Raw genomic sequence first — 24,568 nt, 5'->3', positions numbered from 1 at the left:
GAAGATGAAGGCGCATGCAAATGCCTGGCGCCTCCTCGCCCGTGCCTTTAATCATGGTAAATTGGCTCGCGTTCCTCCGGGCCCCCCGAAAAGGCACACGGCGGTACCGCACCGCGGAGGGGTTAGGACTCCCAGCGCTGCGCAGCCCCCGCCGCTCCCTGGGGCTTTCCGGCTTCTCGGCGCGGCCCTGACGCCCTGCCTGACCCGCCTCGCTCAGCAATTTTCCTACCCAAATACTGTCGTGACGGGAACACAGCGCAGAGATAGATAGCATCAAGCGGCCTATATCAAAGACGTCCTGCTTTATTAAAATACCGGCTCGGTGCTCGCCGCTTTTCATGCGGCGCGGCCTCCGACCGCATTCTGCCGGATACCGCCGGCACCACCTCCCCTTTCGGCCGCCCTAGCTGGCCCCGGCCCTGATGACTGGCCCTGTCACCTGCTCCGTGAGGCTGCCCGGGGGTCCATTCCCTGGGCCGGGGAACAGCCGGTGGTCAGACGGGCCGGTTCCTGTGGGGCTTCTGCGAGGCACGGGGAGACTCCGTGTGGTTCACGAAACATTTGTTTGCATTACTGAACAACAGTCCAAAAATTTATTGTTATTGTTATTAGTAACTACACTTAGTAGCTCGTTCACATCCATCCTTCCGAGGGGGGCAGCACGGGCTGGATCAGCCACCGTCGTGCGCCGCCGGCGGTGGCTCCTCCCGGGCCGGGGCCGCTCCGCTAGGGCTACCGAGCCAACGCGGCCAGGCCGTGGGACTGCCCCGCACGAAAGCGGCCGGGGGCAGAGGCACGGCGACGTGGAGGCACCGGGCGGCGGGCGCGGCCGCCGGGGGCTCGGTCGGAGCTGCAGGTTTGCAGAGCCGGTCTGGGGAGTGCCCGGTTGAGGGAAGCATAGGGAGCTCCGTGGACAACCGGCAGCGAGGCCGCCCGGGGGGCGCCCGCCGGTCTCCGTGCCGGTGCCGAAGCTAGGCAGCTGTCCACCGTGCCGGCAGCCTGGTGCCCCGGCTCCCCGAACGCTCCCGCCACGGGCCTTTTTCTGTGCACCGATGCTTCGGCGTCGGCCACTGGCGGGAGGGGAAGGCTGGGGCTCCGCAGGGCAGCGAGTTGCGGAGTCCGGCTGTGGGTGGAAAACAACAGGACACAGTGAGCCGGTGGCACTCGGCTGCCTAGTGGCTCCCCCCACGCCCCGCTGCCGTGGTGCTGCAGAGCTGGGGCCGGCGGCCGCGCACCGCCAGCTCGGAGGCCTGTCCGGCCCATCCAGGGGTGGGAAGCGCCGCCGTCTCCGCGCTGCACAGCACCCGGTCCGCTCTGCCCCGCTGCCCCGTGCCCCGCTCTCCCTGGCCCCGCCGCTCGCCCCGGCTGACCCCGCAGCCGCGGAGCCGCTGCCATGCCGCCACGCGCCGGCAGGGGGCAGGCTGCGCCCGAGCCCCGCCGCACCGGGCACCGGGCCCGGCCGAGCCGAGGTCAGCCCGGCCGGGCCGCGCCGTCACCGCCCCCCCGCCCGAGGGCAGCCCTGCTAGCGCGGATCCGGCCGCACACCTCGCGGGGCAGCACTCGCCGCACGAGTGGACCACACGTCCCGCACCAAACCGCAGCCTGCGGAGCGCCGGGCACCCACTGGTCGCGCCCACCTCAGCAGGGAAGCGGGCGGTGCCCGTCAGTACTGGGGAAAATACGCGTCCAGGCAGCCGGGAATGTGCACAGACAGACTGCACAGACACCCACGCATCCGCCGGCACCGCACGCTTATGCGGAGAATGCCCGGAGCCCCCCTTCCCTCGTGCCGAGACGCCCGTGGCCCTCCCGGGTTACGCTCGTTTCTGTCCCGCTCACGACTGGGGTCTCGCTGCTCTCCCGCAGCGCCGGGTACCCGCGTGCATCTGCACCGGGCGGGACCAACGGGCCAGGAGCGGAGACGGGGCGGCGCGTCCCGGCGGGCGGTGGGGGAGTCGGTGCAGAGGGCTCGGCCGTTGTTAGTTTTCCCGAGGTTTCCTTCCTCCTACCTCGTTTGGGAAGATTGGGACCGGTTGCATTTCTTGTTCGACTCTCAAAATTAACTCAAAACAAAGAGATTTGCCTTGCAAATAAAAGGAGAATTCGAAGGAAGCCGCTGGGAGGTGGGGCTGCTTAGTCTGGTTTGGGTTTATTTCTGTGATGGTTTTGCGCGTGGGTGTTTTAATTGCATTTCGTTTTTCGTTAAAAGCATTATATAAACCTATATAACACCTCATCGAATTGTTTTCGGAGCAGGAGCGGGGATAACAATTACCCGGCGCAATGCTCGTATACACACACGGAGAGAAGCAACAAACCTTTAGTGTGATATTTGCGAGTAAAAGCCCATGAACAAAGCTGGAATTACTGCTGCGGATGCAGGGCTAGGGGCTCTCGCTCTGCTTCCCGGTCCCGCCGCTCAGCGCTGCCTTTTCGTTGGGTTTTGAAGAGTTTTTTTTTCCGTTCTTTTATAGCGAGAATTTATGAAAACTCTTGAGGAAACAAGGGCTTTAATTTTCCACGCAATTGTAGAAGATAATTTGACGGAAGCCCTGTGTGATGGAGAACTCCGAATCCTTACGGGAAAATAGGAAAGGGACATAAAAAATTAATGTGAACGAGCAGCTTTTTTGCCGCCGACTGAACTGTGAAATCTTAGCAGCCTTTATCTTGATCTCAGAATTAAATAATCATATATTATTTTTTCAGCATTAACGACAAAGATTTTCAGATTTCTACTGTCTAGAAGAAAAACAAATAAGCTCTATTACTGAAAACCTTTTCAAGAACAATTAAGTAAAACACAGCGACGAATTTCTTTCAAAATTTTTTTTTCCATACGAAAACAGTATAAAAAGAAGTTTTGTCTTAAGACCCACAAAACAGAAGCACTAAGTAATTCAAGTTAACACTCGTCCTGCTTATTAAGTATCAATATTTTGGGAGCATTACAAAATATACTCCTTCTTTCGGCAGGGTCATGGCATATCACGGGTCCCATTAAGAATCTCCACAAATAATCTTTTCTGGATTTTCATTTTCTCGTGTTTAGATTTTTTAACGGTATCGGGGGGAAAAAGCAAACAAAGATACAAACAAAAACGAACAAACAAAAAAACCACGAAAGGGGAGCCGGCGGCGCGGGGTCCGGCGCTCCGTGCGGGATCGCTTTTCCCGTCGGTTTTTTTCCTCAGAGGGAATCCCGGCGCGGTGAGCTCGGACAGAGCTGTCCCGCACACGCACGCGCCGCGCACCGCACCGAGCCCTGCGCGTTCAAAAGCGTTAGCGAACGACCCGAGCGGGCAGCGCTGCTGCGGGAGCGGGCACGGGGTCCACCGCCGCAGAAGCACCCGCAGCCCTCGGGCCGCTGCTCCGCCTGAGCTCTCCCGCTGGCAGCCTCGGCGTGACGGTTCGGAGCCGGCCTTCAAAAAAGGGCGTGCGCGGCGCAAACCGCGGTGCCCCGTCCCGCGTGCCCGCCAGGGCGAGTCGCGCCTCCGCCGTCCGCGGGACAGAGCCGCGTCCCGGCCGGTCCCGGGCGCCCCGAGGGAGGGTCCTGCCGCCACCTGCCCGCGGCCCGGCGCTGGACGCGCGCTGCTACCTACCCCGGACAGGGCAGGAGCCAAGAGCCGCCGTCGGGCCAGGAGCAGCGCGGGGCGCGGACGGGGGAGCGGAGCAGCCGGGGCCCCGCTCATCCGCCACCCTCGGTAGCCAAGATCGTTCTCCCCCTCCCCGACCCGCGGGAGCGCGACCCGGGCCCACGCTGCCCACGCCACTCGGCCGCCCCGGGGTGCGCGGAACCGGCCGCCCCGGGCGCCGCCGCGCTTCAGGGGCCGCGGGGGCCCGGCGGGGCCAGGGCACTATTTGACGTCGAGGAGACGGATCACCGCGGCGCAGCGATACGCCGTGCACCAATGGAGTTCAAATGTCAGCAAGTTTGAGGAGGGGTGAGGCGCCGGGGGGTGTGTTCCTCCGCCGCGGCCCCTGCTCTAAACGGCGCGGCTCCTCGGGCCGCCGCACGGCTCAGGGGCTGGGAGCGCCGGGAGCCCCGTGCCCCGCCCGGCCCGCCGCGCCCGCGCTCCGCCCGGCACGGCCCGCCCCGGGAGGGCCCTCCGCGCCAAGCAGGGCGTGGGTCCGGCGCTGCCGGCGAGCAGGTGACACCGCGGCTGCCCGGCGCCGTGTGCGCGGCATGTGCGCGCCCGTGTAGCGGGGCGGCCCCATGGGCGGCGGCGCCGGCTCCTGCCTCTGCCCCCCGTCTCTGGAAGCCCGGGCAGGAAACGCTCCTCATGTCTCCCAGATAAAAATAAAAGCGACTCCTTCCTCCCGGCCGCAGAGTGTCCCCGCGCCCGGCCCGACGCGGGGCTGAGCTGGCCCCGCCGCCCGGCAGCGCCTCTCCCCGCCGCCCGGAGCGCCGGCCCGACCCGCGGCTCATGGACATCGCGACGGGTCCCGAGTCCTTGGAGAGGTGCTTCCCGCGGGGCCCACCGGACTGCGCCAAGATGCTGGACGGCATTAAAATGGAAGACCACCCCCTGCGCTCGGGGCCGGCCACGCTGGGAGTGCTGCTGGGTGAGTTGCCGGTCGCTTATCGGCTACGCCGACAGCGGCCCCGCGCACCACTCGGTGCCCGGGGCTGCGCTCCGAGGGGCCCAGCCGGTCTGATGCGGGCTATGGCCGCTCAGCTCCGGACCGGTGCGGGGCGCGGGACTGTCTTGCCGGCATGTGCGGTGCGCGGGGCCGGCAGCAGCCGTCGAGCTCTGTGTTACCGACCGGCTGGGCCGAGCGGACTGCATTGCCCGGGACGGGGTCTGGGGAGCGGGGCCGGGTCGGGGCCAGGGCCGGCGCCTGACGCCGCCGTCTGCCGTTGCAGGGTCGGAGTGCCAGCACCAGGCCGTCTGCGAGGGCTGCCAGCGGCCCATCTCGGACCGGTTCCTGATGCGGGTGAACGAGTCCTCCTGGCATGAGGAGTGCCTACAGTGCGCCGCGTGCCAGCAGGCGCTCACCACCAGCTGCTACTTCCGGGACCGCAAGCTCTACTGCAAGCAGGACTACCAACAGTAAGGGCGCGGGGGGCGGCGGGGGTCCCGCCGGGGCGGCCCGGCCCGGCCCGGGGCGCGCGGCGGGCTCTGAGCGCGTTCCCGACCGGGCCGCACCCCGTGCCCGGCGGAGCGGGGCAGCTCGGCATCGGGGCTCGCGGCTACGGGTGGCGGCCACGGCGAGTGGGGACCCCGGCGTAGGCGGCGCGGCGGGCACGAACGGGACCGAAGACGGCGAGCCGTGGCGTCCGACCCAGGCAGGGCGCTGCCCCCCCGTCCCGGGCCCGCCGCGGTCCGGTACCTTGCGGCGCCGTCGGAGGGGACGGCGAGTGGGGCGGCCCGGTCCGGTTCGGGCTGCGCAGGCAGCGCCACGCTCGGAGCCGTCCCGCGGCACTCTCCTGCCCGCCGCAAGTCCCGTCCCGCCGCCACCCGCTGCCCCGGAGCCGCCCCGAGAGGCCCGAGGCCAGCCCCAGCGCCGCCCGGCCCGCAGAACGGCCGATGCTACAGCCCGGCGGCGGGCCGGGGCTCGGTGCGCTGCTGCGGGCCGGCCCGGTGGAGCGGCCGTCGGGCGCGGAGGGGACGCGGCGGGGCCCTGCCGAGGGGCTGGCGCAGCGGAGGGAGAAGCCCGGCGCTGAGCTTGGCCACGGCCCCCGCCCCGGCGTTGCCTGCGCTCTCTCTTATTCCGGCTTTATCCCCAAATGTCAGGCGCTGTCGGGAGCGGCCCCCGCCGCGTCGCGGCCCCGCGCAGGGACGGAGCCCGGCCCCGCGCCGGGCCGCCCTCCCCTGCAGAAGCCCACTTCATGCTTGTCACCTAAATTGAGGATCCTTTTTGTGCCGGGAGGGGGGCGAACATGGGCATTTCAATCACTAGGACATAATATGGCTCTGCTAGAAGTCTGACAACAAACAAAGAACAACAACTATTGGTTTGCATCAACTTTTGTCAGGCATTCAGCAGGCATCCAGAAAGGCCTGAAGTGGCTTAGTGGCAACAATGTGCATTTCATAGCTACAGCATGAAAATCCATCTCCATGGAAACGGGTAGTAAATGCTAACATGACATGCTGAGTATAAATATTGTGAGGGTTATAACTCTTGTATAAATGGCCGAGATAAATGTCCCCCTGTTTAGGAATTACAACAAAACATGTTATTTCATGCTGCAGCCCTCGCTAGCTCCCAGAGAGTCCTCCATGGCCCGGGCACTGTGCATGGGAATAACCCAAGGCTTGCCCGTGGGCTGCCGCCATCCCGCCTTCGTGGGGCTGGGGCTGTGGTACCTTTAGGGTTTTCTCGTGCCCGCTGCAGGAAGCCCATCCATGGGCTTTGCCTTTCATTTCTACACAAAATAAACCACCCTGGGGTAGCTGTAGTTGTAGATCGATGAAACTTCTTTTTCTGTAGGTAGTAACGCCTTACGTATTTTTGTTAATTAGTAAAGAATGTAGAATAGTCTTCAAGCTACCTTAAAAAGCTTTATTTGGCAATGTAAATATTTACATTAGTTGCAAATAAATGTACCCTCTAAGTTCCCTACTTTAGTTCCTGTAAAATAAAGAATTGTACTTAGTGACCTAAAAAGCAAGATCAGACACTATTGCTTTGTAAAACAAAAATACTTTTCTGACTAAAAACAGAATTGTTACTGCTTCAGAACTTCCCGTATTACCAAAAGCGTCCAATTGTAGAGGGGGAAAATGGGGTATCCAGGCTGCCGAGCAATAAAAAGATATCAACATGTTGGCCTTTGTTGAATCCCAGCACCTAGTGTGACATGACATGGTGCCCTGCTGTGTGTGCCCCCGAGGACTGACAGCGGCAGCGGCTCACGGGAAGGGGAGGGGAGACACGGTAAATCAAAATTTGTTTTCTCTGAGATTTTATTAGCCCAAAAGAGCAAACGTGTGAAACTGTGCTGACACGGATTGTGTGTCCTTTCAGAGCTGGAGAAATATTCGTTTATGGTAGCTAGAGGATAAAAATAGCTGTCTATCCGTGCAAGTGGCCCTGGGCTGTGCAGTACAGAGGGTCAGTTTTATTCATCAGACTGTGGGGAGTGAAGCCGTGAGCGAGCTGTGCAAGGCGACTACAGTAAGAGGACATAGCCGATGCTGGAACACTGGGATGGGAAATGCCTGTGTGCTCAGTGAGCATGCCTTGGGGTAGTGAGATGGAGTGGAATCGGTACGGAGGAAGACAGGGATCAGTAATATCAGATGCTTTTTGTTATCCTGAGTCCTATTTACAGATAACTGGGAAAAATAATTTAAAAAGGAAGAATAAAGTTTACTGAAATATCTCAGTTCCTGAAATTTGCCTTAAATAGATTTTTCGGTACGTAGTAATGTAATTTTAAAGGTCAGATTTCTCCAGAACTCCCAGGACTATAATCAAGTGCTGTGTATATATCTTTGGGAAAATGGTGTCTCATCTTTCTAATGAAAGCAAGCTTCTGATGGGTCAGATATCAGACCTTACACCTTTCCCTAGGTCAGGAATGATTGCTGCCCATCCTTGGATGAGGGCATTTCACATTAGGGGGAAGGGTGGAAACAGTTTTTCTTTTTCTTTTTTCTTTTTATTTTTCTAAGAAAAATGTTGGCTGTGTGAAGCTACCCTTATGCTTGGAATGTTACAGCAAGTCCTGGGGGAGGTGGATTAGTGGCCCAAGCCCAGTTTGAAGTAGTCAGAGGTGCCTGATAAATGTAATTTATCACAAAAATATCATCAGTGTGTCAGTGGGATAAGATGGGCATGTATTTTGGTCTCTTTTTAAAGAAGAAATTCAGCACGTTCTTGCATGAGTACATCCTGATGTTTTGAGTTAATGCAAAGTGCTTACTTTGCTAAAATTTAGGATTTTGAGGGTCAGGTGCATTTGATGGCAAGGTTTTTAAGGAGAAAAAACCTAGAGCAGTGGCACCAGGGAAGGCTGGCTTTCGCAAGCACAAGTCAAGCAGAAACACTTTGATTTTAATTAGAACTTTGCCAGATTGCTGCGCTTTTGGAACCTTACACTTACACTGTGTTTTTTTTTCTTTAAAAGAACTTTTCTTTCTGACAAGCTGAAACCTTCAGAATGAATGTTTTTTTCAAAAACAGAAGGCTTGTGGTAGTTGTATTTTGGTTCTTTGCTTAAATGAATTTACTTATTGTATTACTCATAGCAGTGCTTTCTGCTACAAAATGCTAGTATTTGTAAATACTACATTTCTTTTCCATTTGTGTATTTCCTTTTTTTGTGTGATTGCGCTTTTCTGGTTTGTTTTTCTCTCACTGCCCGGTGTTATATAACGATTGCCCTAGTTATTTCTGATAGTAAAAAAAGATATGTTATGAAAAATAACTGTTCCAGGATATGTATTTCATATATAAGCTATGCATATAATTTAGAGAAAGATCTGTATTCCTGTTTTAGTTTTGGAAATAAAGGCTGTAAAAGAGGTTTTTATTCAAGGGACCAGATAGCAAACACCCACAGTTGCTATTTCATAATTTTTCATTAATGCATTCTAAGTTTTGTTTAGGGTGAGAAAGAGAAATATTCAGGCTTTTGTTCTTTTAGACGTGTCAGGTATTGTTTTAGCATCACTTCTGGATGCTATTAAAAAGGACCCACCATGTATTTCTGTTCTTCATCTTTGAGTCCTTTCTTGTCGGTGACTGGGGTTGGTTTTGCTTTGCAGTCAGCACGGAGCAACACGTCCCTCGCAGGAAGGAAAGAAAACCCCATGAAGCCTCGGTGCTGTGGGGAAGCCTTCCCCTCTCCAGATTTTGGGAATGCTTTCACGCGAGCGTAACGCTGAGGCTGATGTTTCCCAGTTCAGTTGCATTTTAGATTCAAAATATAACGAAAGCTTCCCGTCAGTGTCTCTTGGTTTTGTGACTGTTATTTCTCGCAGAGCACGGGCTGTGGAATGTGGTAGGAGCCGGGTGCAGGAGGGACCAAAGCTCCCGGATTCTGCTGCATGCACAGTGGACAATAGCAATGTGCCAACGGCAGGATTTGATGTGTTTCCAGTTTTCCTGTTTTATTTTTAACAGAGGAGCTGTTCCGCTCGTGGGTGCAGTCGTGCAGCACTGTGAGCTCAGCAGAACCGTGTGGATCGGGGGGTCCCTCCAGCTGCTCTTGCCTTGTGCTGGGCGGGCACTGGTTCTTGTGCGCGGGTCACAAGGAAACAACACAGAAACCAGATGAAACTTAGAGACAGGAGTAGCCCAAGCACATCCCCAGGACATGGAGTAATGATTAAAGTTATGTCATCCACTAAAAATGCTTTTCAAAGTCACTGAAATACTCCGGCATTTTTTTTTTTTCTGAAAATCCCACCAGCCCCGCACCGTCGGTCTCATCAGCCCCATAAAAAAACCCCTCGGTACGATCAGACTTTTGTGGCATCTCGAAGCAGTCCCCGAAGCGGGAGCGCTGAGGAAATGTGGCTGTTATTTCAGCCGGTGACGTCAGCAGAGTGGCCGTGCTGGGGCCGGGCCCCCGCGGGTCCCCCGTGCCGGCGGGGCTCCGGCCCCGCGGGCGGCAGCGGCGCTGGCCCCGGCGGCACCTCGGCAGCGCTGGCCGCGGGCCACCCGCTGGGTCGGGGCTGGGCTGCCTGAGTGCTGGCGGGGATCTGGGATGGAATGTGTTTTGAGGATTTGGGGAGACATCTTGGTTTGCTGCTGCGATCACTGTAACATTGGACAAAATAATTGCAATGGAAAGACACGGTTTGCACTGATCCGTGGCAGGAAACGATAGGGAAGATCTTTGTGCGATATAGGCAATATGCAATTAAATTAACAGGAGGGTAATTTATAATGTTTTACTACTACCCTGAGAAAAAAAAAAAATAATCGGAGATGTGAAATACATTGCAAAAATTTCTTCACTTGTTATAACAAACAGGAATATTTTGCATTCTCTTTAGAAACTGAGTCTGTTATGTTCTGGTCTAAACTTTTGAGGTAGCTCAAAGGCATACATGCCCTTTCCAACTATCAATAGTATATCACGATAAAACAGCTGGATTGTAATGTCTCTTTTTAAACTTAATAAACTAATAATTATGTTATTAGTGTATTTCAATGGTAAACACACACCCCTGTCACTTCCCTCCGTTTTGGAGCAGCCTGTAAAGCCTGGTATCTTCTAAAGTGCTCACTGCTCTGGTGAACCTGAAAGTAGTGGGGGGGGGGGGTGTGTGTGCAGATTTAGCCAGCGGTTGCTTCTTTTGGTCAGATATCTGGGCATAAATATTCGGGAGAGAAAGGAGTATGCTTTTCCTAACGCAGCTGTGATTTTTATTTTTCATTCCAGACAAAATTTGGATTTATACTAAATCTGCTATTTCTTGCAGTAACAGGAGTTGATTTAATTTTATTTAATGTCTCTTTCTTCTGGAATGGCGAGTGCAGCAGATAAAGGGATTGATTAGAGGAGACTTGAGCCCCCTGCGTGCTCGGTGTGGAGGCCAGCGGGAGGTTTGGGAGGTTTCAGCGCTCGAGGAACGACTGGGGCCCTCCCGGCTGTAATGGAACACTCGCCGGAGCCACCGCGCCAGCGGCCGCGCTGGGGCTGCGCGGGCACAGGGACCCCCGCCCCACAGCGCACCCCGAGCACCCACGGGTGGCTGCTGGCGTGGCTCAGCGGGGCGATTTCGGGGCAAGAGAGAGGGCTCAGTGAACGCTTCGTGTTTGTTGTCAGTGCCAGGCTGAGAGCAGAGTCCGTGCCCGCCTGCCGTGCGCGGAGCTCCCCGCGCTCCGCGGAGCTTGTGGCACTTTGGGGAGAATGTGGAGTGTAAATATAACAGCAGCATTTCATGACAAAATTAGAAGAGGACTTTACACTTCTCGGGCCAGCTTGGACCATGCCACAAGTTGCATAAAACGCAGAGTCAGAGGAAGGCTGTGGATTTTAAACCCCAGCAAGATGGAAAAAGGCCGTTGCTGTGTCCTCTGTAGAAGGTGTACAAGGGCAAATGACGGAGTTGCAAAAACCAGGGAAAGAATATTCTCTTTGCCTACAGATTTTTTTTTCCCACATAATAAGTCATGTTAATGCTCAAGAGAGGTAAGAACCAAGCAAATAAATAAATAAAACGGTGAAGTGACTTGATCAGCAATCTCCAGTAAAAGTAAACAAACCAGGTATTGCTCTGGGATGGTTTGGTGTGGTAGGAAGGGGTTTTGGCATGATTTGGGATGATTACATTACTCACAAGGCAAAGATTGACTCATAATGAAATGACAGTTTCTTGTTCATTGCAGAATATAAAATTTCCACATTTGTTTTGGAACAAAGGACAAGATTAATTATAAGTAACAGTGTGTTGTGAGCCCCAACAGATGAGTCTGCAGCAGCCAAAGGAGGGAACTAGAGGAGTCTGGAGATAAGTGGGTGCAATTAGGAACAGAATTTTCCTTTCTCCAGGTGAATTGAAATAACTAAATGAAGTGGGCAGGAAATTTTTATTGAGTAGCCACCTTGCGGACTGTGTAGTTGTGGTTTGGTATAGCCAAAGCTATGACTGAAAACTGATCTTTTTGACAAAATAAGTATTAGAATTTATTTAGAAAGCAGAGGTGTTTTCTGAGTTACGGTATTTTATAAAATGTAACAGGGAGATAACCTCGTTTTGCAGCACTGGGAGCCTTAACAGCACTGGTTACACTTGGGAAGGAGACATCACTTTTCTCCATTAGTAACTAAGTGAAAAAAATACATTAACTGCTTCACATCTAACTTAAATGTTGAAAGTCAAGCTAGACTTCCGAGTCTGAGAGGAGAAAGCATAAAAGAGGAAAAAATGGAAATACTCATAAGATAAAATGAGCCTGACTTTTTGTTTGAAATGCAGTGTTAGTGTTTCTAACATGCATGCCAATATAGATGTGAATCTTCAGCGCCTTGTTCAGGCAAATTATTCACTCGTTTTAGAAGCCTCTTTAAATTCAATATAAAATTGAGGCAGATACTTTATTTTTTCCTTTTCTTTTTTTTTTTAAATAATTTTTACATATCAACCTTACGTTTACATTCCTGGACTTGCTTTAGCTAGACTTATACTTCTTAAATGAAATACTGTCTTACCCTTGCTTTGCTCTTCGGCATACCTGCAGTTGCTCTGGCCACACCGTGAGAGCTGCAGGCCTGAGCCCAGAGGAGACAGCCCCTGGCACCAGCAGCACTGCCAGGAGCAGGCTGGGGGGGCAAGGGCTCCTGCACCTGGGCCTCAACAGGCTGCTCTCAAAACAGCCATTTTGCAAAATAGACTCTGGTTGTTAAAAAACGAATTACTGGTAACTGTTTTCTCCTTTTATATGACCAACTCGTACCCCTAATAGGTGTGCTGCCATGGCCCTTTTTCGTGTGCTGAATACACCTCGGAAGTAGAAACACCATGTGTGGCATTTTACGCAGTTCTAATGCAAATTATATTGAATCAAAATCCTCACGATGAAGTATTTGCAGTCGCCATTAAGCATCTGAAGGGTGTAATGTTGAGGTCAGCATTGCCAGTGGCACCCAGGGTCTGCTGCACCGGGACCCCAGCAGCCCGGCCCAGCCCACCTGTGCATGGCTCATCACCTCACTCTCACAGAATGGGGGTTTTACCTTTCAAAAACTATTTGCCTGTGGGCAGAGAACAAGTAGACTTTTCTGAGATTGTATTACAGTAAAGGAATTGTTAATATGACTAATTTCAGTTCCTTGTTTTCTCGGGTTTGAAATTTTACAGTGATCTTCCTCACAGATACAGCAGAACTGCTGTAGCACAGATTGATTAAATTCTCTTGATATCAGCATAAACAAGGTATAGCGCATTTCTTTGGGACTTGATAAGAGTTTGTGCTCTGATTCTCTTGTAACAAGCAGGTAGAACACTTGTCGTGGAGGTCATTTGCTTTGCTTCCAAAACATTTTATTTTCTCTAATATGCACAAAATTTTCCTCTGCGAACATTGACATGAACTTGTGAACACGCAACTCCTATTGGCTTCAGTGAGAGCCATCCTCACTCATCAAAGGAGGGAATTTGGCTCTTGATTTTACTGCAATCAGTGTTTTATTTATAATGTACAAGAGTGCACGTGCACTCTCCCAGTAAGAGCTGATGGGATTTATGTGCACATGCTGAGGACCAAATCCTCCCGGTAGCTGGTAGGAAGTTTACTTTCACACGCTTGTTCCTTGGTGTAACCTGAATCACCATTCACTGATGACAAAAACAAAACAAAACCAAACAAAGAATAATCGTCTACATCAATATTTTTTTTTTTCAGTTGTTACTTCCATCATGTTAGTGTTATGATAGGGAGCAAGCAAGCTTGAATTTGCAGAAGAAACTATGATTATCGTTTTAAAGCATTTCTGGTTACAGCCAGGGATTGCTGTGATTGAGAGAAGCACCACTGCTCTTTACAGGCTGGCACTGGTGCATTCCTTGTGTGTCAGTGAGGGAGCACGTGTGTTGCAGCCTGTGGATGGGGACAGTTGGACGGGGACAGCTTTCCACTCCCCAGCAGAGGAGCTCGGCAGGGTGCCCGGCTCTGCTTGCGCAACTGGAGCCGAGGTCCTCGGCAGCTCGGTGGGACTGGACCCTTGGGCTGTGGCACGATACCTGCCAAAGCTCGTTAGTGAGAAAGGCCAAGTTCTTCTTAAACACCGACCCCCCAGAAGAATTGTATCCAACCTGTGAGATCCTGGCCTTTAACAGAACCAGCTTGACAACAGCTTGCGTTTTTCTGTTGCCTGATAGTGCAGTTCCTTCCTTCCCAAGGGAACCGGCTTCTCTCTACTCTGTTTTTTTTCTCTCATGTCACAACATTAATCTAGTTTCATGGGGATGTAAGTGCATTTGCTGAGGTTTCCTTTGATAGTGCATATCAAATGAGACAAGTGTTTAATTTGGTATCATAAAAAGAGGTTTATTAGCAAATCACAATAAATCACTGTAGGAAATAATGAAACTAAAACAAAAACCTCAAAACAAAACACTGAAATGACCACAGGAGAGGTGAGCTACCAGTGCCGGAGGGATACCTGGTACAGTGGTCCAGCTGTACGTGACAGTCTGGTAACCCCAGCACTGTTCTTAAATATTCAGGATCTCCTGCAGATTTTTCTTGGATGGCACCACGCTCTGTGGTGACCCATCTTGAGCACCTTGGCTGTGTCCCTCTGCTGTGCCTTGGGTCTGTGGCAGACGGTGGCCAGGAGCAGGCCCTCTACCCACTTATGAGCCTTGTCCCAACCTTTTGAATGGTCAGGAGCCACAGAAGAGGTGTACTGGGTGCTGTGGGGGGAAGATAGAGGGCAGAGGGAGGAAGGGTTGAGCCAGCTCCCCAGGTTCCACTGTGGCTGCACAGGCTGGAGCTGGCCGGGCACCATATATCCTTCTCACCATTTGAATGATGTGTTCAGGATACTGGAGCTGTGGTGGTGTGGCTGGTAGTTCACAAGGGTCCAAAGCCACGGGCTGTGGTGGATGGATGGCAGCTGCCATGGGGGAGCAAGCTGGAGCTCCCTGCCTGTGTGGGGTGGGGTCATGCAGGTTACCTGTACAGGTGGGTCTGCTGGTCTTCCAGCATTTCTGACTTTCCAGAAGAGGAAGAGCTGATCCTCCCCCCTCCTCCACCCCACTGTTAATAATCGTGGTTTGCAGACTAAATACCTGTTCCATGAATGTTTGTGTGTACATGGAAGCTTGAGTCAGTACCCGTCATCCCTCTGGAGCCCTCCTCGACGAGCAGCGTGAGCAGCGGGTACAGGAGCTTGTGGGGCTGGCAGTACATTCTCCAGCAGCCGTCAGCAGGCAGGGACATTCCCTGTGCAGAGGTGCTGATGCTGCCACTCAACAGGCCCCGGGTGGGGGTTTGAGCCAGCAAATCCCTGCTCCCAGTAGTGCCAGTGAAGCCAATTGCCCCGGCGTGCAGCAGCTTGCAGTGTCATGCAAGGTCAGTTTGCCTGACAGCAAGCATCTAGTGAGAGCTCAGTGGAGCTGCTCACTGCAGTTTTTGGGGATGTGGCTTTTCACAGGCCTAAGCTTTTCACCCACTGCCTTCTATCTTCCCCCCACCTAAGCGGAAGTCGCAGTTTAACATCATGCGTTGTCTTCACAGTTGGATCTTGGCATGGGCTTCATCTGGTGATAAGAAAAGTTTCCCCTATGGAGTTTGACCCTGTAGGGTCAGGTCCCACTCACTCTGGAGTCGATACAGAAAGTGTGGTGGGGCCCGACATGAATGTTAGCACCAGCAGTGAGGCTGGTTATTATTAAGTGTGCAAATCGTGCAAAGATACAAATGGAGTAAAACAATTTGAGGGAAGAAATGGCGGTGTAATGTTGCAGCGATGCTATCTCTGCACGGCATTATTGGTTTGAACCTGCCAGGCTCAGTGGTTGGAGCTGCAACAAACAAGTGATTCAGCTGATGGGAGCAGAAAGTGTTAATAACACTGACAGCTACGTTGGTAATGGAGGCACAGGCGGATCCTACTGCCAGGGATTCCCGCTGCGCCCTGGCTGCTCCTGGCCAGAGCTGCTGTGGAACAAAGTTCCACGGAGGAGGCAGAGTTTGTATTTCAGCGGCAGCTTCCTTCATGTCTTGCACTCAGGCTGCAGGAGCATGCATGACCTTTGTGGGGTCCATGAACTTCTGTGGGGGTGTCCTGAGCTGCAGGGAGCCGGCACTGCTCTGGGGTATGCAGCTCCCAGCAGCTCCTTCAATCTTGCTTCCCCGGCCTCGCAGCCCATGCTGGGGCTAGTTCCCAGCATGGTTTTGTGAGTGTAGAATAAATTAGTCATGATGGCGCCTGCATTAATTTTATGTGGGAGAATCCCCAGGGATTCCAGAGCAATTACAGGGAGTGCAGCCTTGCCCAGTGCAGCGTCCTTCCCATCCTGCTGCTGTTCCCCACAGAGAGAAGCAGCAAGAGGGGACAGGAGGGCTGGGTGATGCAGCATCCTTCATGGCAAAGCCAGTGCAGGATGGTCTATGGTCCCACTGCACTCCACAGCTGGCCCAGGGTGCCAGGACTGAGCGCCAGCAGCAGTGGAGCTCGCTCAGCTGCTGTGTCCTACAGAAAGGCTGGAAAACAGGCCCAAGGCAAATGTGCTTTCTTGGCTTCATTCATGTCCCTCGAACACTGTTTGTCTTGAGTAATCAAAGTGTGTCCCATTTGTGGCTTTTTTCTTAAAAAATCAGCTCATACTTCGTCAGGGGTTTGTCTGAGCGTACAGCGGATACATTCAATGACAAGAGTTATAACATTCAATTTGTTGATTGCCACAATTAAACCTCAGGTTTTTCACCCAACCATCCAAAAGCTAATTGGACATTGTCACTCAGGCAGGAATACATACAAACAAGGGCAGTCTATGGTCCCGGATCCCAACAATGTGATTTTCATCACCTTACCAGTCTTTGGGGAGTCTTCAGCTTCCATCTGGAAGTACCTTCAACCCTTTCCACCTACAGATCTTGAAATAGCTATAACAGAGAGAAAACCAAAATTACATGGAGTTTATTGCCATTTCAGAAGGAAAAAAGTGTTTGAAAAAGTTTATTCAGGAAGCCAAGGGAAGTTAAGTGGGAGACATTTGCCATTTCATCAGTCTGTTGGTGATAGCCATTCATGTCATAAATGGCTTGTGTCATTTGATGCCAAAAATAACACCATTTTCCTCCCCAAAGGCCTATAGGGTTTTTTTGCAATAAATGTTTATTTGTTAATAATATACTTTAAACAGTCCAGCCTTGACCTCAAGCCTCCAAAAGAATCCATCTTCTCTCTGAAAAATCCTGCAAAGTTTGTGTAATTTTTTCTGGGAAGGTGTAATTGATGGCGCAGTGAAGGGCAGTGTGTTTGCTTTAACTACTGCAGCTGCGTGGATTAACTGTTTATAAGGGCCTACTGTGCTTTGAATGGCGACTTGCTTAGATTTCAGGCTTTAGTTGACAGCACTTCCTAATTGTTCCTTGGATTTGCTTAAGTTCAATCAGTAAAAATAAATTTCTGCACAGAGCTCACCCATCGTTCTTCCCTCATCGCTGCTTCAAAACCTTTGAAATGCTCGTTTGTAGGAGCTTGATTCCATGGGTCACCCTGCAGCCTTGAAATGGGGGTGACCAGGATAGGGGCTGAGTGGGGCTGAACTTGTTCTGTCTCCTGCTGATTTCAGAAAAAATGTCAGAGGAATTTGGGTGCTGAGCAAATAATCTGTATGCAAATATTTTTGACAGGCTTTCAGCGTACTAATCGGAGTCTCTAGAGTCGAATATAGAACTGACAGATATGAAATGTGATTAAATATTCAAAAATGTAGCAAAGGATTTTGCAAATATCCATGATATAGGAACTGTTGTTTTGAGAGAAAATAGTAAGTAAGATAATTAATTTATAATATGTTGCACTGTTTTGAAATTGCCCTGCCAAAACCTGGAGTTGGATTTCCACTGGCAAAGTGTTTGTGACATGCCGGTGACATGTGACCAGTACCGCGGTAAGGCAACAATTGTCTCTTCACTGAATCACCACTACCACTGATTTAACCAACATCTAATCACATTTTTTAGCTGTTTTTGTTCTGCCATCAGCCACTCTGATCTTTCTCTTACAATTTTTCATGTGAACTTTCACTAAACAAGCAAAGTATTGAGGCATTTGTCAGATATTTTTTTGTTAGTCCTTAAATGAAAATGTGGTTTTCTAGAATTCTGGAGGGCTTATTTTCTTTAAGATCATCTGAGTTATGGGAGGGAGTTACACATTTAATTTCTCAAAGCATTTCAGCTCCCAGTGCTAGTTTGTTTTCAGTTTGACAGGCACTTGGATAAAATGAAGAACAGTATGTATAAAATGAATGGAATTCATTTTTTCTTTGAACATTTCACTTTTGTGGAGCTAAATTATATGGATAACATGGACACTCAGGTGCTTTGTGTGAAGCTTATTTTAGTGGGACTCCATAGCACCAAATGGCACTAGTTGTTTGCTGAGAATATGTTTGTAGTTTATTAATTGTAACAACTATATGATGTTTAAAAATCTATATTTTGAGAATCAAAGCTTCTGGCTTGTGCTGTGCTCCCATATTTAGAAGTTGGCTAATTTTACTCAATCTTCTCAAGAGCAATTTACGGGGCAAAGTTACACACACAACTGGCCGAAGAACTGGGGGCCTTCAGGTGCCCAAGCGGTGTGGTAAGTGATCATTTACTTCCCAGGGGCATTTTCTGGGGCACAGTAACCTGATCAGTTCTCTCCTGTACCAGCAAGGGTTTGGCTGCTCACAGAATCACAAGACGGGTAAGGCAGGAAGGGATCCTGGTGGGTCACCTGCTCCAGCCTCCCTGCTCGAGCAGGGTCATCCCAGAGCACATGGTACAGGATTGCATCCAGATAGTTCTGGAATATCTTCAGTGAGGGAGACCCCACATAGTCTGGACAATCTGTTCCAGTGTGCGGTCACCCCTGCAGTAAGGAAATTCTTCTCATGTTCAGGTGGAACTTCACATCCATCAGTTCCTGCCTGTTGTCCAGGGCAGATACACATGTGTAGGCTCATGCAGTGGCTGCACAGCCATGCAAGTGACCCAGCTGCAGGGTGTCCAGGGGCAGTGGCAGTGTAGCCTCCTCCTCTGTACCAGGGTTTGAGGTCTGTCCTGTCCTGTCCTGCCCTCCTCCTCTCTCCTAGAAGTGAGTCCTGTGCAGACCTTGCGTGTGTCCTCTCAAGCCTTCCTCGGGCGGGGGAGTGCCGTGCTGCCAGGGCTCCTCTGGTCCCCCTGGCCTGTGTGATGCAGGCTGACCCTGAGCTCTGGCCGAGCCCACAGTGTAGCATGGGGGGTCCCAGATGCTGCGGAGGGCACACAGGGGGTGCAGACACTAATGCTCCCCAAACTGCCCCTCCTGGCTCCGTGAAGTTTCTCCTGATTCATTCTCAGGTGATTCATGCTCTCAGCATCAGCTGCCTGTTTGTGAAGCTGAAAAGAAGCAATCTGAAAGTGAAATAGTCACATTACTGAGACTAATATCGATTTGCTCCTGTAAGAGGATACTAAAAGTCCTTTTGTTGTACAGAGACTGAGCTTTACCATGTTTTAGTCTTTTTGTCAGCTTTCTTTGGTATTAAATCAAGTGACAAAACATTTAGCTTTATCCCTGTGCGTGAGCACTTGTGCTAATTAATTCAGTAACTCTTTTGACCTTCTGTTTAAAAGATCACAACTGGTGCTGTTCCTGCCCAGACGCCACCATCCCTCAGCACCCTCGGTTGTTCATGTATTTAAAGCGTGGCTGTGGTGGGGATGGCTGGCATCTGAATGCTGTTATATTCTTGTAATAGCAAACATTAAGAGAGTTAAATGGACAAATGAATAAGAGAAAGAGTAGAAAAGCCAAGGAGCAATTAAATGTAACTTTTCATCATGAAAAGGATTTCACTGGTTTATCTTCTAATAAGATTATGTCACCGACACAAGTACCTAGGAGCCTGTGATTGACAGCCTCCTGTACTTTTATCAGGCAGTGTGACACTAAACCTCGGGGCCTTTTGTCCAATAGAGTGAGCTCACGGAAACTTGCCGTCCTAATCCCCTTATTCATGTCAGGCACAGAAAAGAAGTTCTGATCAGATGGCATCTTACAACAGTGTCACCTCCACCCCCTTGGTGCTGGATGGACATGGGACATGGGACGCTTTGTTCGCCGGCTGTGCTGTGCTTCTGCCTGCAGCACTGCAGCCCCGCTTCTGGTCCCAGGGCTCGCGTGTCCTGCCCACCACTGCCCCGCACGATGCACACGCTGGACAGCTGCTGCCTGGGGGAAGCTGTGTCTGCAGGGCAGGAAAATCCCAGAGAGATGGTAGGATGATTTACAGGCTATCTGATTTTGTTTATATTCTGGTTTTATTTCTCTGAAGAACGTAAGGCCTTTAAAGAAAATACTTCCTTTTGTGTTGCGTCTGTAAGATCATGTAGTGAAATGTCTCACTGAGCTTCTTCAGACTTTGCACCCAGGCAAAAGAGTAAGTGGAACTAAACCCCCTATCTTTTCAGAAGCATAGGATCAATGTTGTAGAAGTCAGCAATCGATCCCAGTGCTGCTATTATAAGTTTCATAGCTCCAGCCCTTTCTTAGTTGTAGGAATTCCTTTGTGCGTATCCCTGCGGTAACCTATTGCAAATAGTGGTTCCCTGTGGTGCTTTATTTACTTGTCCAACTGTTTGGAAGTCTGTTAGTCTAAAGATCAGATGCTCTGAAACAAATCTTATTACCTTAACCAGCTCTCCAAATTCTTCTTTCTCCATTTTTATTGACTTCTCTTCAGCTAGAACTAATACATGTGCAGCAGGTGGGCAAGTACATCTTTCAAAGTTTAGCCCCTCAGATTTAACATGAGAAACTATAAATCTTTTTGTTTTCCTTGGAAAATGTGGGAAACCACAGGTATTTGAAGAGTTGCCTCCTCAGTGGATTTGTGAAGTTTATACTGGTTGCTGTAATTTTTGAAACAGAAGTCTGGGAAATTTTGAAAGAATGCTGCATTCTGGGGCATAGTCTAATTAATTACTTTTTTCCTTGCATTAAGTATTTTTTCAAGCTGTAATCAAAAGCAATGGAATGGGAAAGTTTTAAGATTTTTTTTCTTTTCATCCAGACTGGCACCACTGGCAGAGAAACTGCATCAAACTTCCTTCACCTCATCTGCTACAAGCTGGTTCTGTCAGCACTATTCACCAGTCCTCATTTGAGAAGGCGTGTCCAGCTCCTCTGTATTTTTCATCTCTATATGCATTTTTAAAGTAATTTTAGATGTAAAAAGTCAGTGCTAATTAAATGTTTTAAGAAATCATCCCTCAGGAATTCCCCTTTTTCCTCCCTGTCCCCTGCCCCGGTTCCTGGCGACCCAGTGCTCCCCGGTGGGTGCTCACATCCCATCCTGGGCAGATGCTTCATCTCTTGTGGCATTTTGCTTCAGCAGATATCAAAGTCCTTTGCAGAGCGACCTGCCTGGGGTTCCTGCAGGCTGGAGCCTGTCCCAGGCGTGCTTATCCCTGGGACACACAATTTCTTCCCATGTCTTCTTAGGACCAGGCTGCCCCAGGACCCGGGATGGGAAGGTTCTCATGTCTGGGGCGTGCGGAGCCATTCGCTGCTGCTTTGCCTGCGTTTGTTTTTCCACTGTAAGCACCAGCGGCTGCCAACATGAAGTGCAAAAGGGAGCATACACAGGATCCTATTTTAAAAAAACAGCACGCAAAGGAACCTGCAAGGCTGCGGCTTTCCTGCAGCAGAGCATGTTTGCTTTGAACAGCCAGCTCTGCTGGGATCTTGGGAGTGCAATCTGGTGTCAGTTTGCTGTGGCTTCTGCAGCACAGACAGGGCTGGAGGTGCTCAGCTGAACACAGAATTATGTACCCTGGAAATCCATGAGGCTGGTACAGGAGTCCATAAATGTATGTAAACTTCTCAGGTCAATTAACTGATAGGTGAATTGAGCAGACAGTGTGACATCAGGGTGAGCTTGGGGAGAAGGTTCAGTAAAACTGTAAAGGGCATCAAAACATTGGCAAAAGCCTTACTGAAATACAGGAGTGTGTAACACATCTGAAGTGTTAAATACAAGCAGAAGCTGTGTGGTATGAAGCTGTGTGTATGACAGAGAAGAGGACTTCAGAAAGCATCTGAGATCCTGTGAGTATTGTGGGTTTGAACTTGAGGGCTGTTTACCACTCCCCTCGGAGCTCTGCCAGCTGTGGTGCCAGTTTGGGGTGTCCTACCCTAACACCAAACACGTCTGTTGCAGAAAGGTGTAGGAAATACAGCATGTTCTGCATCTTCCAGAGAGAACCAAACCTCACTGTGTGCCCTGATGCTATACACAACAGCTCCTCTTGCTTTCCTTGACCTGTCCTGCCTTTCTCTGAGCAAAAGGATCACTAAACAGGGAAAAAACATTCATCCACAGTGAGTTTGGACTGGTGTTCCTGCATTAGCAGTACTTGATTCTACAGCATTCTCATTGAAAGAAAAATAACATTTGTTTGGACCAAAAAAAACCAAACAAAAAACCCTTTGGGGATTGAATTTCAGAGCCTCCCTGCCTTACTCTCAGCCCCCTCTGAAGGCTGAAATGATTTGTGAGCAACGGCCTGTGACCCAGGGAGGCATCAAGCAGCAGAGAAGGGAAACATTTGGAGTTCAGAGGGACAGTGGGTCTTGATGACCAGTGTAAGACAATGCAGATGTTTCAGATCATGAGGTCTCTGATGATGATGAGAAAATGCCCCTAACAGCCTCTGGGCTGGGGTCTTCTCTGCAGCTCTTTTTCCTTGTATAATGTTGTCACATCTCACAGGATTACATTTTTAGGATTTACTGTGGAAGAATCATGGTACTTATTGTGTTAGGTAACTCTGATGAGCAGGGTGGGATTTTAATTTCCCACTGGGAAGTGGGTTACTGCTCTGCCCCATGGGTGTTGGCAGGGGCACCCAGAGCAGTGGTGGTGGGGCTGGGCTGTGTGTGCTGCCAGCTCTGACAGTGGCCCATGGAGGGCTGTCTGAGAAGAGCGAGAGTTTTTGGACAAGAGTCCAACAATAATGGCATGTCCCACTGTCTTTTCTGATATAGACAGAGGTTTCCTGGAAGGAGGACAGGGTCTGGAACAAGGAAAGAAAAATACTGATGGAGGAGGAGGAGAAATCATTCAGGATCCTAACTCAGCAGTAGGTCTGCTAAACATCTAGGCACTGACCACTGGCCATGTTGGCTCTGTCCAGTCCCAGCAAGCTGATCTCGGTGCTCCTGCCTTGGGAGGAGTGGAGAAGACCCGGTGGGGCAGCACCCACCCTGGGGACAGGAGCTCTGGGACCTAGCCCTGGCACAGGGATTTGAACCTGCACCGCATCCAGGGCAAAGCATCCCTCAGCATCACTGCTGGGCCAAAGAGGTGTGTGAGTCTGGCATCCAGGTTTGTGAAGAAGTAGGCCAGAATTATGTACTGAACACGTGCACAAGCACCAGGAGAACAGTGTAGGCTGTGGAGCCCAAGTTGGAGAAACAAACTCTGAGTCTATTTGGTCTAAAGCTTAATACGTGAGAAACAGCAGACACCAGTCCTGTAGTGCTTGGGTGCACGCTGGTGGTGTGTGTTGTCAGAGACCATGTCCATTCCCAAGCTCAGTGCAGGGCTTTAGGTACCAGAGGCCCTGTGGGGCTGGAGGATGGCTTTATTCCCAGGCAGGAATCGCAGTGAGAAGATGCCTCAGAGACCACCCTGAGCACCAAGGTAGGCATGGGTGCGAGCACCTCACGCTCTCACCAGTCAGTCCCAACACAGCTGGAAGTGACAGTGGGCGCCTTTCCCTGATTCCACGGAGGGAAGCCCCATCCCGTGCTGCTGCCAGAGTATGTGAGCAGTGGGGCTGGGCCTGGGCTCACCTCACTGGGTCTGCTGCAGCCACTGCTGCACCAGCAAATCTCGAATTACATCTGCAGTGAAAAAATAGGATACAGAATTTAAAATACTGTTTTGTTAAAAAAAAAGCACCGACTGCCTGTTGGCTTGGGGGAGTGCGGAGGCTCTTCAAGGTCTTCCTGAGATCTGTCTTGCTGGGAGGATGGTGTGCCCTGCACAGGAGGGGATGGTGAAGGGGCTGCGGCGGAGTCAGCCAGAGCTGCCGCCTCCAGCGCGGGTGCCTGACTCTGCCCGGCCCCTGAGCAGGCAGGGCTGTGGAGCACCATGACTGCCAGAGCAAGGCAGCAGCAGCAGGTTTGCATCTTGGCACTGCTGAGAAGGGGATTCTGGCTGGAACGATTCCCATGGATGCTGCCAAGCTGGAGCCTGGCAGAAGAGTGAGAATTTCCTAACTGTGACAAATGCCTGCCTGAAAAAAATATGTGTTTATTCATCAGTGATGCGTTCAATTAGCCTGAGCTTTGGAAAAGCTGTCTCATCGCTCCAGCAGTCTCCCCTGCCATTTGAACCACCTCTGCTGAGGAAAAGACTAGATAATGTTTTGCTTTAAAGAAATGTAGGAACTGCTTATTTCTGGTGCTCCCCTTTGCAGCCCAGCTTGGACTTCTGATGCTAACTGGAATGGGAACATGCCTTCTTGGTTGTGTTTGCTATCAAGAGCCAAGTGTTTTGGGCCTTTCGTATCTGACGGTAAGTTACTGTTTTCTTACAGGGTATAGCTAAAAAAATGAAACCAGAACTTAGCCCCCAGAGAACTTCTGTCACAGGGGGTTTAATTAAGAAGCCATTTCCATGATCTGTTGTGACTGTGATAAAAGTAACTTTGTGGTTTTGAAGAGGTGGCTGCCACCTCAGTGTGGTTCCCCACCAGTGGGACCGACACAGTTTTGCCTTTTGACTTTGGCATTCAGCGTTTGGCTTATGATGGAATCTGAGCATGGCCTCTATTGTCATTATGGTTGAAGGAGCGTTGTTACAGGCATAGCTGGAGTTTTGTAAGCACATGCTGGAACATACACTTAAGATATTCAAAAGAGGTTTTCAATAACAATCGT

General features: G+C 51.1%; 2 protein-coding genes across 3 annotated transcripts in view; one reads left to right on the top strand and one right to left on the bottom strand.

Annotated features, from left to right (window-relative positions):
- Positions 1–285: 285 nt before the first annotated feature.
- LOC125336871 (translation initiation factor IF-2-like) lies at positions 286–4,218 on the bottom strand. Its single transcript, XM_048325981.1, has 4 exons — positions 4,052–4,218; positions 3,255–3,422; positions 1,638–1,806; positions 286–1,123 (listed from the first exon to the last, which is right to left on the bottom strand). Exons 1-4 carry the CDS (start codon positions 4,216–4,218, stop codon positions 551–553), a joined length of 1,077 nt encoding a protein of 358 aa, XP_048181938.1. The 3' UTR covers positions 286–550.
- The window catches only part of LMX1B (LIM homeobox transcription factor 1 beta), an 86,124-nt gene continuing 65,679 nt past the window's right edge, over positions 4,124–24,568 (top strand). For both annotated transcript variants that reach the window (XM_048325714.1, XM_048325713.1), the window contains exons 1-2: positions 4,124–4,566; positions 4,868–5,054. In XM_048325714.1, the coding sequence (XP_048181671.1) occupies positions 4,428–4,566; positions 4,868–5,054 (326 nt within the window). In that variant the 5' untranslated portion in view covers positions 4,124–4,427. The remainder of the gene's footprint in view (positions 4,567–4,867; positions 5,055–24,568) is intronic.

This window comes from Corvus hawaiiensis, chromosome 21 (genome assembly GCF_020740725.1).
Source record: "Corvus hawaiiensis isolate bCorHaw1 chromosome 21, bCorHaw1.pri.cur, whole genome shotgun sequence".
NCBI lineage: Eukaryota > Metazoa > Chordata > Aves > Passeriformes > Corvidae > Corvus > Corvus hawaiiensis.
Note: the sequence above shows the minus strand (reverse complement) of the source record. Positions and strands in the feature narration are given on the sequence as shown.

Excerpts from the sequence above, each read along its gene's own strand:
- LOC125336871 (XM_048325981.1), bottom strand. The coding sequence starts at position 4,218 with ATGGGGCCGCCCCGCTACACGGGCGCGCACATGCCGCGCACACGGCGC. Across the intron at positions 3,423-4,051 it reads GGCGCGGCGGGCCGGGCGGG|GCCGGCTCCGAACCGTCACG; the intron begins GCACGGGGCTCC and ends CCTTTTTTGAAG. Across the intron at positions 1,124-1,637 it reads CCGCCCGCTTCCCTGCTGAG|CCGGACTCCGCAACTCGCTG; the intron begins GTGGGCGCGACC and ends TTCCACCCACAG.